The following is a 15,347-nucleotide window of genomic DNA, read 5'->3' as shown; positions in this document are numbered from 1 at the left end:
AGGGTGGTGCCAGTCAATTAAGCTGCCTTAATGCAGCTTTTTCCCTAACCTCCTCATCACACCATGTACTCCTTACATGTTGTGCGAAGTAAACTCAAACGTAAATAAAATAAACTGTGCTCCATGGCCCGCAACTTCACTTTGTTGTCTAGCTTTTTGGGTTTTTGGTAAGCGCAGCGTCTGCGAAGGCACATTATTTGTCCAGCGGTATTTAAAGCTTACGCAAGTTATCCGGAATAATTTCGCGTTATTAGATAGCATAGCACTGTACAGTAAATAACATCGGTAAGCCTTTGTCACCATTTCTGACACTGCAGAAAGCCAGCGCAAGAATATAAAAACTTGCCTCGTCGCAACCCGTCTTTCATTTTAGTGCGCTGTTGCCTGGATTACCGAAGATCTGTTTCCACTGAAGTCGCCTTTATTTTCTATGTTAGAACTTTAGCAGTATATCTGAACAATATACGTCGGTGTAATATTGTAGTAATGCTTTTCTTTAAAGGGGAGGAGGAGGCTGTCTAGAACGGGCTAGTAGAGGAAAGTGACGCAAACGCAAACCCGAGGCAGATAATGAAAAGAATTAACTGCAAACTCGCACTGTTTTCTTCAGCAGGACGGGCTGCTGAATATGCGGAGCATAGGAAAGAACTAGCGTGTGAGTCAAGCAAGGCTGTATTAATGACGAAAGTGAATTAAGTTAATATCGTTCCTTTAGCATATACCCTTAAGCATTTAAAAATTTCGTGCCTGCCGACACAAGGCATACAATTGGCTACGGCTGACAGAAAGTTACCACACAGATCCCGTTATAACGAAGCGCTACTGTGACATTGGACGGCGTGCGCGAACACATAGAGAATTTAGAGCGTACGGAGCGATCGCCCTTGATTTCCGCGTGTATCCGCTGTTCTCGAGCGTTGTTCGTGTGGAGCAGTGTTTTCACCGACTATAGCTCAACAAAAGAAGCACGGCGGCAGTGACACTTTGTCCGCGACAGCCCACCGGCGCTGTTCGAGGCGCGGAGCCGCGGACGTGTGCGAGACGTGGGTGTCGATCATGTGCAACGGCACCTTCGTCAAGCTGGGTCCCACGCTGTCCGAAGTGAGCGTGAACGGCAAGCCCGTGGCGGTACGCAGCCTGGGCGCCGTCAGCAAGAGGCTCGGAGACGTGCACCTGGCCCGCAGCGGACAGCGGCTCGTCTTCACGTCGGTGCGCCACAACTTTGAAGTCGCCCTCGACGAACGCCGCACCGTCAAGATCTCGGTGAGTCGAGAGTGGGGGGGGGGGGGGGGGGGGGCAGCCCTCCGCTCTGTTGAGGTCGCGAACACAGCCGGTGCACTGTATTTGGTCGCATAAAGGGCGCGAGACCGCACGCGGTTGAATATGCTCTACAGTCTCCGTATCATTACGTGAAGCTATACCCCCCCCGAAAAAGAAAGGGGTAAGGCGTGCAGACACGGCATTATGAATCCTTGCCAACTAGCTCAGCTTTCTGTAGTTCTAAGCTGTAGCCAATTGCCACTACCGCAACCGATGTGAGAACTATATATTGTGTATCTCCACCATACATGCGTTTGGAATAAACGTGAGCATGCATCCTTTGACTGACTGCTTGAGCTTCGCGCAATCGGATACGATCGGTGACGACCTCGCCGGTTTCCTCCACGAGCCTAAATTGCTGAATGATTGAAAAAACTATAATACGAAGTGAAAGAAAACGATAACAACACTAAAGCAGTGACTCATGTGTATATTACGAACTCGCTTTACCAAAGCCCAATCAATGATTCTTCACATTTTATTTTCGCGTCGTTCAATAGGCGCGTAGACTCGCCGTGCTTGTTATACTCTTCTTCACAGTATGGATGTTGCAATGTCTTCGCGTCGCTGATAGTCTGGCCTTGCTTCATGTTCTTTCCTTCCTTTGCACGCGCCAAAGGTGTCGGACTGCCTCTCGTCTAAGACAAGCGGCCTGTGCGGCCTATACGACTGGGACGCCAACAACGAGTTCCGCACGCCCGACGACAGGCTGCTGAACAACGCCAGGGACTTCGCCAACAGCTGGGCCACGTCTGGTGCGGCGGCCGCCAGTTGCAAGCAGCCCATGTGTCCCAAGGAAACCCGCGAGAGGGCCGAGAGGTGGTGCCAGAGGATCGCGTGAGTTGACTGATCGGCCGATTATCGCGATATAGATATTTATCACCGACCATAATCTGTATCTTGGTATTTAGACATTGAGTGGGAAGAGAGAAACGTCTCTATTAAAACGCAGGGTCATAGCCCTACTTGTCGATCGAATGTCAGAAAATGTAATGAAGAATCAGATTGAAAACCTTCTGATTAGGCAATGAACGAACTTGGAAGATTTTCGACCGTGACACCTCTGTGGTGACGCCCCGTTTTGGGGCGTCCGGACGGTATCTGTACGTTACCGCTGTAGCCTTTAGAGCTTTCCCTCTGTCTCTCTCGCTTTGAGACATTCTTTGTTCTATAAGCACCACAGAAGCACAATACTCAAAGGAAGGGCACTTCAGTTTCAGTTTACCTCTTTAGTTCCCGCAGGCACGGTCGGACTGGACTCTCCGCGTGCGCTCCAGAGATTCCAGTCCGGCCGTGCCACAGGCAATGCGTAGATGCACGCTAATTCAAATTTTGCAGTGGGACATGTTCACACTCCTTTTCACTTCGTGCACAGGCTGACTCAGACATTTTGTTTGATCAGTTTGTGTAATTTGGTTTAATTAACCCGGTAAGAATATTTTTTATTGGTGTGTTTCGTTTTCTCACACGGGCTTAAGCTATTTTCAGGTAGCGTGCGCATCAGAATATAGAGTGCAAGACTACAGCGTTATGGGGGGCGTTATGCGTACCGTGGATCGTCGCTGTTCTTTGTGATGGCTGTCGGCGCCGCGGGGAGTAAGCCCCGTCGCGGCAGCTTGTGTTATCAGACGACAGTATGATTCTAGCCGTCGTCATAGAGGTGCAGTATGGTCGAGCCTGCTCTTTTTGTGCACTTATGTACTCAGAACGCCGCTATCTTGAACTGCTTGCTATGCAAACATGACTATGGTTCTCACATTAGGAGCAGGATCATAAATAAAATGGGCCTTTTATTACATCCTGTGTACTGTGGAAACGACAGAGGAAATTCTTGTGTGCATTCAACCGTGTCATCCATGTCGCACCGCTTGTGACGTAGCCTGTTTACGCGCACATTTATCCTAGCGACGACTTTAGGACTTGACATCGACATCCGTCATGCTCGCATTAAACGTCTGTATGTTCTTTCAGCATAATGAATAAGCAAAACATTGATTTTCTTCTGCACAGCAAAATGTGCTTCTTCGTAACAAACCCAATTCCTGCTTATTAAGTATCTATCTATCTATCTATCTATCTATCTATCTATCTATCTATCTATCTATCTATCTATCTATCTATCTATCTATCTATCTATCTATCTATCTATCTATCTGTCTGTCTGTCTGTCTGTCTGTCTGTCTGTCTGTCCGTCCGTCCGTCCGTCCGTCTGTCTGTCTGTCTGTCTGTCTGTCTGTCTGTCTGTCTGTCTGTCTGTCTGTCTGTCTGTCTGTCTGTCTGTCTGTCTGTCTGTCTGTCTGTCTGTCTGTCTGTCTGTCTGTCTGTCTGTCTGTCTGTCTGTCTGTCTGTCTGTCTGTCTGTCTGTCTGTCTGTCTGTCTGTCTGTCTGTCTGTCTGTCTGTCTGTCTGTCTGTCTGTCTGTCTGTCTGTCTGTCTGTCTGTCTGTCTGTCTGTCTGTCTGTCTGTCTGTCTGTCTGTCTGTCTGTCTGTCTGTCTGTCTGTCTGTCTGTCTGTCTGTCTGTCTGTCTGTCTGTCTGTCTGTCTGTCTGTCTGTCTGTCTGTCTGTCTGTCTGTCTGTCTGTCTGTCTGTCTGTCTGTCTGTCTGTCTGTCTGTCTGTCTGTCTGTCTGTCTGTCTGTCTGTCTGTCTGTCTGTCTGTCTGTCTGTCTGTCTGTCTGTCTGTCTGTCTGTCTGTCTGTCTGTCTGTCTGTCTGTCTGTCTGTCTGTCTGTCTGTCTGTCTGTCTGTCTGTCTGTCTGTCTGTCTGTCTGTCTGTCTGTCTGTCTGTCTGTCTGTCTGTCTGTCTGTCTGTCTGTCTGTCTGTCTGTCTGTCTGTCTGTCTGTCTGTCTGTCTGTCTGTCTGTCTGTCTGTCTGTCTGTCTGTCTGTCTGTCTGTCTGTCTGTCTGTCTGTCTGTCTGTCTGTCTGTCTGTCTGTCTGTCTGTCTGTCTGTCTGTCTGTCTGTCTGTCTGTCTGTCTGTCTGTCTGTCTGTCTGTCTGTCTGTCTGTCTGTCTGTCTGTCTGTCTGTCTGTCTGTCTGTCTGTCTGTCTGTCTGTCTGTCTGTCTGTCTGTCTGTCTGTCTGTCTGTCTGTCTGTCTGTCTGTCTGTCTGTCTGTCTGTCTGTCTGTCTGTCTGTCTGTCTGTCTGTCTGTCTGTCTGTCTGTCTGTCTGTCTGTCTGTCTGTCTGTCTGTCTGTCTGTCTGTCTGTCTGTCTGTCTGTCTGTCTGTCTGTCTGTCTGTCTGTCTGTCTGTCTGTCTGTCTGTCTGTCTGTCTGTCTGTCTGTCTGTCTGTCTGTCTGTCTGTCTGTCTGTCTAACTAACTAACTAACTAACTAACTAACTAACTAACTAACTAACTAACTAACTAACTAACTAACTAACTAACTAACTAACTAACTAACTAACTAACTAACTAATCTCCATTCATAGGGCTGATTTATTTATTGACCCAAAATTATCACTTAACGTGACCACATCCCTATTCCGGCTGATGACTATGACAGTTGTACTTTTTTTGCAACAGTATTGACACTTTACTGGGCTTTTGAGAATCCGCTGTGAAAAGCCCAATGCTTTCTCATACTCAAGTTTTGATAGCTTTCGTGAGCTGGACCCGCCATACAGAGAACTGGTGGCACGAAATTTTAAGTGCATAAGCATTTCTATGCCTACCCAAGGAGGAAAGTCTTCCGTCCGTCACGTAAGACGATCGTTTTCGAGACAGGGCCCGCAGCAGAGAGCAAATTAGCCTTCGTGCTGCCTCTCACTTCAACGCGAACTAAGCGCGAGAAAACAGTGCCCACGAGGCTATCAGCACTCGGCACACTCTGTCTCCATCGAAGATCGCTTTCAATACAGGGCCCTCGCGACCGCGCCATACGCAGCCGCTGCCGGAGTACGGTTGTCACGTTTGATAATGGTTCGCATCGAGAGGAGGCAGCGTCGTCGACCACGTCTACGTACGAGGTCAACCAAACGTGCCACTGTTCAATTACGTCACGTACTACAGCGCGCATTGGCCAGTGCTCTTCTTCCACGAAGTAGCGGTATCATCCAAACGCACCATCGTCCAATTGAAAATAAAGAGGAAACGCAACACGAAGAACCAAACAAGAGACAGTGTGCATAATAAATGTTGTCTATATTTGCTTTATTTACAAAATCTCTCTCGTCATTCCACCCCACGTCCACATCCTCCAAGAGTTATCGATAACATGAGCGAACATTGCTACTACTCGCCTCTTCTTCGTCTCATGCTGGTCTCAGTTAATATTTCGGTGCTGCAACCATGCTGCTCCGTTTCATGATTCTTTCGCGGTGTTCCTCGCAATTATACCAAACACAGCAGCATAAGACGACGAAACAGCAGATGATTCGTAGCAAATGCTTACGCATCATTTAGGTAACTCCTACAAGAGATTCTGCGTGTAAATTTTCTGTGTGCTACGACAACACATTGCGGCGTGATATACGCTGTTGCCGGGAAATTGAGCCTGTGGATCGGTTCTCGAGACCGATCAGTGTACCTCGCCGCATTATTATGCGCAAAGACCTCTCGCACTCAAATCACTGCATTACACGGAATCGTGTAATACGTCATCTACATTCATCTATGCTTGTTTGTCCCTTAGGTCGCCCCCTCTGTCACGCTGCATCGAAGACAAAAACCTGGTAAGGTCATCAGTCAGCACTTGCGCAGACCTGGTGTGCGACTGCGTGGCCTCGGGCGACGGCGACGCTAAGAAATGCATGTGCAATGCCATCGAGGGATTCGTGTCCACGTGCAAGGCCTCTGTGCGGAGCCAGATCTCTTCAGAGTGGAGGTTGTCGCTTGGATGTGGTGAGCAGCCGGTGTGCCTTATTATAGCGTGCCGTCACTATTCTTCATACATGCGACGGCTGTAACTGCGCTGTGAATTACACTGAACACAGGGACAGGGACAGGAAATGACGAGGACAAGCGCTGACGGTGACAGTCCTCGTCATTTCATGTCCTTGTCCCTACGTGCTCTGTAATTCACAGTAACATGAAACACTGACTATAGCCCGTTCTTACGCGTTGTTTTAACTACAAGTGTGAACGTTTGTAACAGCCTGAGACGGCATGCTGAAGAAGCCGCCTCCCGAGCTGTACTACTCGTGTCCGCGTTCGCGCTCAGTGAGCATTCAACTATACACGTACCTCAAGACGCCCCGAGCGCAATGCGCCAGCGCGTTTGCTTCTGTCGTATACACGGCAAGCCTAAACTGCGTTCGATGCGCCAGTGTTGGATACGTAGATATACATCTGTTGAACATGGAACATTTCCCGCCTATAGGAATCGTCAGCGCGAATGCATTATTACACGGAAGCGAAATCGCCCTTCTCTTGAATTCACTTGTTGAGCGCACAGTGCGCAAGATGCTTTTGTTGTTGAAGCCAGAAATTTTGAATTTGTGTTCTCTGGAAGCGAAGCAGGCCACCAGCACTGCCTGATTCTAAAGGGTAGGAATCCTCGGTTAGCTGTAGCCACTAGTGAATATATTATAAGCTCTGATAGGCGGCTTCGCGAATCTTGACTGCAGGAAATCTGCGCCCCTATAGGAAAAAAAAAAGGGGTTTTACTTGCCAGAACCACGATTTCATTATGAGGGATGCCGTAGTGGAGGACCGGAAATTTGGACCATCTGGGGTTCTTTAATGTGCACCTAATTCTAAGTACCCCTGTAGAAACTTCGGGTCGTGCGTTTTACCAGTCTACTTACAATACGAACAATAACAGCGCGTTTTCAGGCCGGTTCAAGTTAAGGGAGATATCTTTCTTTATATTTTTAAATATATTTGATACGGCACACGCCCCAAGTACAAGTGTGTATAATGTTTCCCGTAACTACCGACGAAACTGATTTGTAAAATTGGGATACGGCTGCAGACGAGAAGCGTTGGAAATCTCCTGGTGCAACATGGCGGCTCGCCGTTGTCTCTCCTACCAGTGGGTGATCACTTCTGTTTGCAAAACCCGAAGCGTCTCTGTTTGTAAACAGCAAAACGTGAAGCGGTATGTCGGTGGTGACGAGCGCCCCGCGCGATGTCCCGCAGCGCCCGAGTGCCCTGCCGGCATGGAGTGGCGCGAGTGCGGGCCTTCGAGCGAGTGCGAGCCAACGTGCGAGAACGTGCACCGCGGCAAGGACGGTGCCGCCGACGACTGCCCCGAGGAGTGCGTGGCCGGCTGCTTCTGCCCGCTGGGAATGGTGCGCCGAGGGGACGCCTGCGTGCCGCCCAGCATGTGCCACGATTGTGAGCGCCCTCTCGATTGTCTTCTTGCGTCTCTGTGTTTTGCCGTACTCTTTTGTTTTTCGAAGACTACGTCTCCCTTCGCGAATTGCCCACGCTTTCCCGTATTGGCTATTTGGGTTTGTAGCGCTTTTTCGTGCGCCGATCCCGAAGCTAGCTCATTCTAAAACAGTGGGCCGATGCCGAAGATAGTTAGGTCAAACTATTTATTCTGTCGGACACTTCTACTATACTCCCAACACGCCAAGGGTGAAGCGATAGAGTACCGTGCTCAGAGACTCCGCTCCATTCTCATCCTCAACTCACTCAAGAAGACATTGTATTCGATAGACTTCAACTAAAGGTTGAATTCGCCTTCCAGCTCTTTACTTTTTTTTTTCCACAGCGCAACACGGCGGCCTTTTGCGCGTCGCCATTCGTTTCACACAGTGCAGCCTTCGTGCGGGATGAGCTCGCAACAGTACCTGCATTTCGGAAGAGACATGTCGCAGGTGTCAATGCACTGCAGTCGATAGTCAGCGCATGTGTTATAGCTACAACACCGTAGGAAGATGAATAACACTGTTATTTGTCTTCCTGCAGTGCTGTAGCTATAGCGCTGTTTTTCAGATTAGTGCAGCACTTGTTCCGAAAGATACGAAAGCCTGTAGTAGGCTTCGCGCAAGAGAAACCGGAAGCATTCAGTATTAGCACGGAAATGACGGCAAACTAGCGTGAACCAGTTCTTGAAGTGCGGTGCGAATTTAAACGACCTGCAGTGTTGTATTATGCCTACAGTCGGTGACAATGTAAAAATGAAGTGTCAAGTACACCGTTGTCTAACTAATTGACTTGAAGAGATTGAAAAAAATGAACCGCACGCGTAATGCAGATGTGGGTTCAGGTACGCTCGTTCATTTACACATCGTCACGGCGGAGGTGAACTTGTTTCCGCATTGGTGTCTCGCGGAAACTATGTTTTTGGGCACAGCGGCACAGAGGGCTCGTGCATTACGACTTTGTGGGTGGATATTGTAATTTTATGCTTGTCACCTACTATAGCATCCTATACGTTTCTCGGCGTTGGGAATTCGGTATATATTATAGCAAAATGGGATACTTACTTCTCGAATTTTTATTTTCGCCTAAAACGTTCGTCGCAATTTCGCATCTTGATTACACAGAAAAAAAGAAAATAAAACGTCCAGCAACCTATTTGTTACAAGGACATACGAAAGGTAGAAGCTGGATTAATGCTTTAACCTTTTGAACTAACAGAATCCAACGTGCAGTAATCTTTCTGTGATTAACTTTTCTCTACGCTTAATGTTGGACAGATGATATGTAAAGTTATCTTCACAGTGAACATTCTCTTCAGGTACTACCTGTACTACATATTCACCTGAACTATACCGTGACTCTAACTTCAGCAGTCGCATTAATCTGTTTCTTTCTTTTCGTTGCACTATCGTCCACTTCTTTCCTTACAATCCCTCTTCCGCTAAACAACGCGCTGGTAGTGGTGTAAACATGTAAGGGGACGGTTTCTCTTTGCACAAGACCTTTTCGACCTGTTCGTGGAATCGCAGATAGCATGAACGCCAACTTTCTGTTCTGCTTCCACGCAGGCGTGTGTCGAGGCCACGGCGATCCGAACTACATCAGCTTTGACGGCCGCGAGTTCTCCTTCCAAGGCAACTGCAGCTACGTCCTGGCGCAGCACATCTCGGGCGACAAGACGCTCGACTTCCAGGTCGTCGGCGTGAACGTCGAGTGCCCCGAGGAGCCTCGCACGACTTGCACCCAGGGCCTCACCATCAGCTATGGCGATAGTCACGTCAGGATCTCCAGAGGGCGGAGAGTACGTGCGCGAGGCAGTTTCTCTCACTGACGCGTTCTCCGCGGCTGGCCGATAGCGGTTGGCCCTCAACTCCATATTAACGCCACGTGTATGATCGGTTCGCCCACGCGAGATGAACGCAACCGAAATTTCGCGCAACATGTTTCTGCCATCGAGGCGCGCTTTCACCGTCTGCAGGGTAACGCGACGCACTAATGAAATTTTTCACCTTTACGATGACTTACGGACCGCTATATGACGATGATGCTAGCTTTGCCGTGTGGGTTGGCAATGAACGTGTGCGTATAGGTATGATCCGGTAGCATAGTGGTCCTGTCGTTTACTAAATAATGAGCCCTCGTTCCTGCTGACGGGAAAAGTTCTCTCTGACCGGCTTTGCGTTTAGGAGCACCGATGCAGCAAACAGCTACACCGGGCCGATGAGCGATGGGGGCCATCGCTCATCGGCCCATAAAGCGGTGAAGGCTTTTTTGTGCTTCTTGAGGACGACGGGCTTGAGGACTATTACTGCAGTTACTATTAGACCGCACGCGTCAATAAACTCACCGCTAATTTTCTTCTTTCCTTCCCTCCTCTCTCTCTCCCCTTGTCATCTTTGTTTTCCCCTTTCCAACTCCTCCGGTGTAGGGTTGGCAACCGAACGTTATTCTGGTTAACCTCCCTGCCTTCTACTTTTCTCTTTCCTTCCTTCCTACATCAATAAAGGCAGGCCCCCAAATGTCTGTGCCCTGCTAACTTTATCTCCCAGTCCAAGACAATAGAGATGAGACAAACAGAACAGTCCTCGAATATCTGATAAGCTGAGCGGTCATTGCTCGGTTTAGCATATGTAGCCGACCACAGGAAAAGTAGTCTGCGAATTTTTAAAAGCCCGAGACAACCGGGGGCCTCTGTTATCACCACTGGCGCGAGTAGTTTTGATATGTAATGCTAACAACCAAGGTAGCTTCTCAGTATAGAGCACAGTACCGCAGCGACACAGCCGTTTCTCTTTATATTGAACACGTGCACGTTACGAGCGAGGGCAAAATATTTTTCGATATTCAAGAACAAAGGACCATGAATTACACTCTGCTATCTTCTTTTCCTTAATTGTGGCTATTTTGGGATAGTGCGTGTACAAAGGCCAGAGTGTATAGATAACGAGATGAACAATCGGAATGATCTTTATGCTCGCTATCAAGTTTTCTGCAACAGTATTTGGACAGACGTATAAACCCCCAAGAAACATAAACATTCTTTAATTTCCTTGACACTTCTATGTGTGCATCGTCCAAACTCTTGAAACGGAAAAATCACAGCAGCATTTATATTATGATTTTGTCTCTGCACCTAGCCTACAAGGGTTGTTCATTTGCACAGTAATCCCTTTTGTTTTCTGGAATTACGTTTCGTGTAATCGCGGACACTGGTTGTCGACCTAAAATGTTTAATATTTACCTGTAGCGTGTACAAATAGTCGTCGCCCATTCTTGTTAATAATTAAAATACGGACTACGTGTTGAAGATAAATAACAACACACAAGACAAACAAATTAGTAAAAGAACAGTTCACATGCAGTATCACTTGCATATGGTTAAAGCACATCTGCCTAGGGAATTACGATGATCGTCATGAACGCTTCGATCAGTTTTACCAGCTTGATTCATTTATATAGTAGTTACGGACCACTTTTTTTTTATTGAAATGAATATTAGGAGAGGTTGGCGCTTTTATGGTGGAACCGGCTACTCCTTGTCACTTGGCAAAGGAAATAAATTTGCGTAAAAGGGGAGAATAGCGACACAAAATATGGCACTCAGTAGAACACTGGATGAATAAAAAATATACAGTCCAACAGTACATGAGTCGCAAAGTTCTGTGCAATAGTTCAGTCCACGTACGCATATACGAAGTCAGATATTTTGAACAGCCAAAACACACAACACATGTAATACACTGCAAGTACTGAACAGAATTATACATAGAGCGTAAAAGTTGCGATCACCACATAAACCAATTATGGACCACGAACAAAGTTTATGTTAGTCATATAGCGTATTCGGATCATCTGATACTTAATATTTTCCCAAAATGTTGGTGTCCTCTAAAAACTTTTTCAGAGCAAGAAGTGCTCTTTTTTGAAGGTCCGCAGTTGACCATGGGCCAAGTACCTTTTTTAGAGTGAATGAGTGAATCAACAAATTTGATTGCAGTACCCTTTCTTGTGGATCGTATTTCGTGCACTCGAGGAGAAGATGTTGCACATCTTCGTCTGGATGGCCACAAGAACACTGTGGACTAGAGACACGTTTTATCCTGCGCAAGAAGTGTTTCGTAAATGCAGTACCAAGACGCAGGCGGTGTGCCAATGTTTCAAATTTTTTGTTGTCTCTTAGATTTTCCGGCATTGATAAGTTTATACATGGTATATAAGTTTATACATGGTATGTACAGCAACGAATTGACAACTGAGCCACCGTCTCTTCTCCAGGTCCAGTTCGACGAAAGCGAACTTCAGGATAGGGACTTCCCGTGGAGCAGGCAAGGATTCAACATTTCCTGGGTTCCGGGCCGCACTACTGTCGTGTACGTGCCAGCGATCAATCTCGTGGTGCGGTTCTTCGAGCTCAACTACGGCTTCAGCATAGAAGTGCCCTCGTTCACGTACTCCGGGAAGCTGACGGGGCTATGCGGTAAGTCGTCTACTTTACCTTCGCGCAGCATCGTTTTCTTCTGTCTTATCGATAAGAATTGCGTCTGCCACTGTGAGTAGTGCCCGCTAAAGAATTCCTGTGGAGCTCGCTCCAGTTATGTCGCAATCTGCGAACGCATTGTAGCGTGATACTAGGGCGGCAGAGTTGATCGAATGCAATACAAACCGCTTTCTTTTTTTGAGACACGGAATTTCGAGAAAACAAAACGAAGTTTGGTCTGAATTACTGCATTTGTTCTCAAATTGAAAACTTCAGTGGACATTTCTCCGCATAACTAGCACTTTCTGACCTATATTCCCGGCTGAGTGGAGAAGTCGCGAAGAAACTTCATTTTCTCGCTTCTTTCGCGCTTTGAATACTTCTGGTGTCTGGCTGAACATACGAAGCACCTCAAAAAAAAAAAAAAAAAAAACGAGTAATGCTAGCACCATTGTCGTTTGGACTCTCGTTAGACTTTTTCGGAAGCTGATATTAACAGCCAGTTGGGAACCTTTTTACATTCTGCTAAAACTTAGCATCAAATCTGCTCGAGTTACGTCGAGGTCGAGCTGCACGGGTACGTTGTTTCTATCAGCAGACTCATCACGTTTTGTTCGTTCACTGAACTTAATAGAGATAGCTTGTAACCCGTCTCGCCATGAAGGTGTCTCGTACAGTCATTCATTTGACTACATGCCCAGTGCAAATATGTCTTGCTCGGACTCATCCGTGCCGCAGTCATTGCGGAACTACCTCATGGACGTCGAATCCCCTGCTGGCACCGCAGAACAATACGCACGCTATAACGCAGCCTCGAGCGCTCAAAAGAAAAAAAAAAAACCTGACAAAACATTTTTTTCGTTCACCTCAGGATCAAGAGTGAGTGGCTGACTAATTGTCAGTTTTGAATCGCGTGAATACTGTTGGGCGACCACAGCCTACGCACGTGAGCGCTTACCTGCCCACATCGCGCTTCCGCGCTCGCAGGCGACTGTGACTTGGACGAGAGCAACGACCTGCAGCACCGCAGCGGCTACCAAGTGAGTGAGGTGCGTGACTTCGCCTTCAGCTGGCTGGTCGAGGGCAGCCCGGAGATCTGCACGGTGCTACGCGCGTCGAGCCAGCGGCTGGTGCCTCCGGAGGTGTGCCGCTTCCAGGAGAACGCGTGCGAGCTGTACGTGGAGCCCGAGGCGTACCAGCGGGCCTGCCTCAGTGACGCCAGCTACTCGCGCAACCTGAGCGCCTCGGTGTGTCGCTCGAAGCTGCAGTACGCCGAGCACTGCTGCGCCACGGCAGAGGTGTCCGTGCACCGGTGGCTGCAGGACTCCGGATGCGGTGCGTTCACAGACGCGCAGCGCGTCACCCCCGGGGTCGCGATTGCTCAGTGTTTCTATTTGTGGTTGCTTGGGACCTATAAAAGCAGTAAACGTAGTAGCGCGTATTTTATTCAGTTCCTTCCTCGTTTGTCCCTATCTGCAACCTGCTACGCTGACCACGATTGTTGGGTAACTCGAGATCTAATCGCTGCGAGGAAGGCATGGCGTGATCTTTTTTTAAAGTGTAGAATGTGCTTCATTCGCACCCATTAACACAAGCGTAGGTTTCGTTCTATCTCTGTCGATGGAAGTTTCGCGAACCGTTAGTTGAAGAAAGGGCCTCTTGGCACAGTTGGCCGAAGGTGCCATTGTAAAAATGTATAGGAAAAAAATGAGGCAGTGAGTTGCTTGCGGGATTTGCAGAAGCTGTCGTCGGTACTCGAAGCTGGCACTTTACAGTAACGCAGCGTTTTGGGCGTGTTGGTACGACATGATGAGGCTTATTGCGCACGAACAAAACGAGGACACAGAAAGAACTGTTACAGCGCCTGTGTGTACCGCGTCTTTCCGTGTTCTTGTCTTTTCGCGCGCTATAAGCCTCATCGCGGGATTTTACAAGTGACCGCCATGTATACTAGCACGGTGGTGCACTGCACGCGTAATGCCTGACAAACCGCGTGAGCGCACGAGACAAAGAAACACCTGCACTAATACGCAATGAAGTGTGAGAACTGTCAGAAAACTGGAACATATTTTACGCATGACAGCAGTGACTCTGGTGGTTGAAAGCTTCTCGAAACTTTAATGCTCAATGCGGCTGTCGCGTTTGATAACACTGTCATGGGCGCGTACCTCGGAGTTGACAAATGAGTGTTTTCGCATCCATGCTGCAGGAAAGCCGTCTGCGCGTCTATAGATGAGCAAATAAATAAGTTTAGTTACGTTACGTAACGCTGCATTCAATTGTAACAAACTAATGTAATTTAAAACGCTACTTAGAAGCTTACACGCTTAACATTTTAACGTTCCTATCAGCGCATAACGCGGGCTTGGTTTATACTACGGCTGCCACACTAACGCGGAAGTCGAGTCGTTGATGGGCGCAGATAATGTTTTGTTTCTTGTTGACCTTTCTTGTGGCAAATAAACATGATTATATCTGCGGCGGACCACACAAGATCTCCATGAAATAAACTTTAACTACTATTGTTACCAAACACTCGTGTCAACTATTTTGGTGCGCAGCGATACGCAGTTTTCAACTACGCCTTCACTCATCGCAAGTGTAATTTGAGCCAGCTGTCGAATACAGTTGCTTCTTTATAGCCTCGAGGGTGACTGTGTTAGCCATGGCACTCAAAGACGCAAAATGTTTAGATTGTGCGCTTTCTGCTGTTTGCCTGTAGCGGGCGCCACGTAACCCGCAGAATGTAAAAGCATGCTTCTATATGCCTTCGGTTCACTGGAAACATTCTCCTTCATTTATCTGCGATCAACACACGTTTTACTTGCGTCATCGCTCTCTCTCTCCTGTTTCCTCCGTGCGTCCAGATTTCAGCTGCCCGAAGAACATGGAGCTGCGCTGCGACACCGGCTGCCCCAAGACGTGCGCCAACTACAAGGAGCCGGAAAGCGCGTGTCCCGTGATGCCGACGTACTCGTGCTTCTGCAAACGCGGCTTTGTCCTCAAGAACGGCGAATGCGTCGACGCTAAGCACTGCGGTGAGGAACTGGAACGGGGCAAAAGGGGCACTATATATATAAGGGGGCAGACATCGCTATATTGCAGTTTTACCGTACACTGTAAGCTTATTTACACCCTTACGGGTGCTTAAGGGTGTAGATCAATTTTTAACTCAGACCCGCAAGAGTATAAGGGTGTGAATTGTAGACACAATTACATCCGTATGTACCCTTAAGGATG

General features: G+C 47.9%; 1 protein-coding gene across 2 annotated transcripts in view; it reads left to right on the top strand.

Moving 5' to 3' along the window:
- LOC126541327 (hemocytin-like) overlaps positions 1-15,347 on the top strand; it is a 48,208-nt gene that overhangs the window by 12,237 nt on the left and 20,624 nt on the right. For both annotated transcript variants that reach the window (XM_055076553.2, XM_072286523.1), the window contains exons 6-13: positions 998-1,263; positions 1,940-2,157; positions 5,949-6,157; positions 7,397-7,594; positions 9,199-9,431; positions 11,906-12,107; positions 13,095-13,442; positions 14,975-15,145. In XM_055076553.2, coding sequence (XP_054932528.1) covers positions 998-1,263; positions 1,940-2,157; positions 5,949-6,157; positions 7,397-7,594; positions 9,199-9,431; positions 11,906-12,107; positions 13,095-13,442; positions 14,975-15,145 — 1,845 coding nt within the window. The remainder of the gene's footprint in view (positions 1-997; positions 1,264-1,939; positions 2,158-5,948; positions 6,158-7,396; positions 7,595-9,198; positions 9,432-11,905; positions 12,108-13,094; positions 13,443-14,974; positions 15,146-15,347) is intronic.

This window comes from Dermacentor andersoni, chromosome 2 (assembly GCF_023375885.2).
Source record: "Dermacentor andersoni chromosome 2, qqDerAnde1_hic_scaffold, whole genome shotgun sequence".
NCBI lineage: Eukaryota > Metazoa > Arthropoda > Arachnida > Ixodida > Ixodidae > Dermacentor > Dermacentor andersoni.
This window is presented reverse-complemented; position numbering and strand designations above follow the sequence as displayed.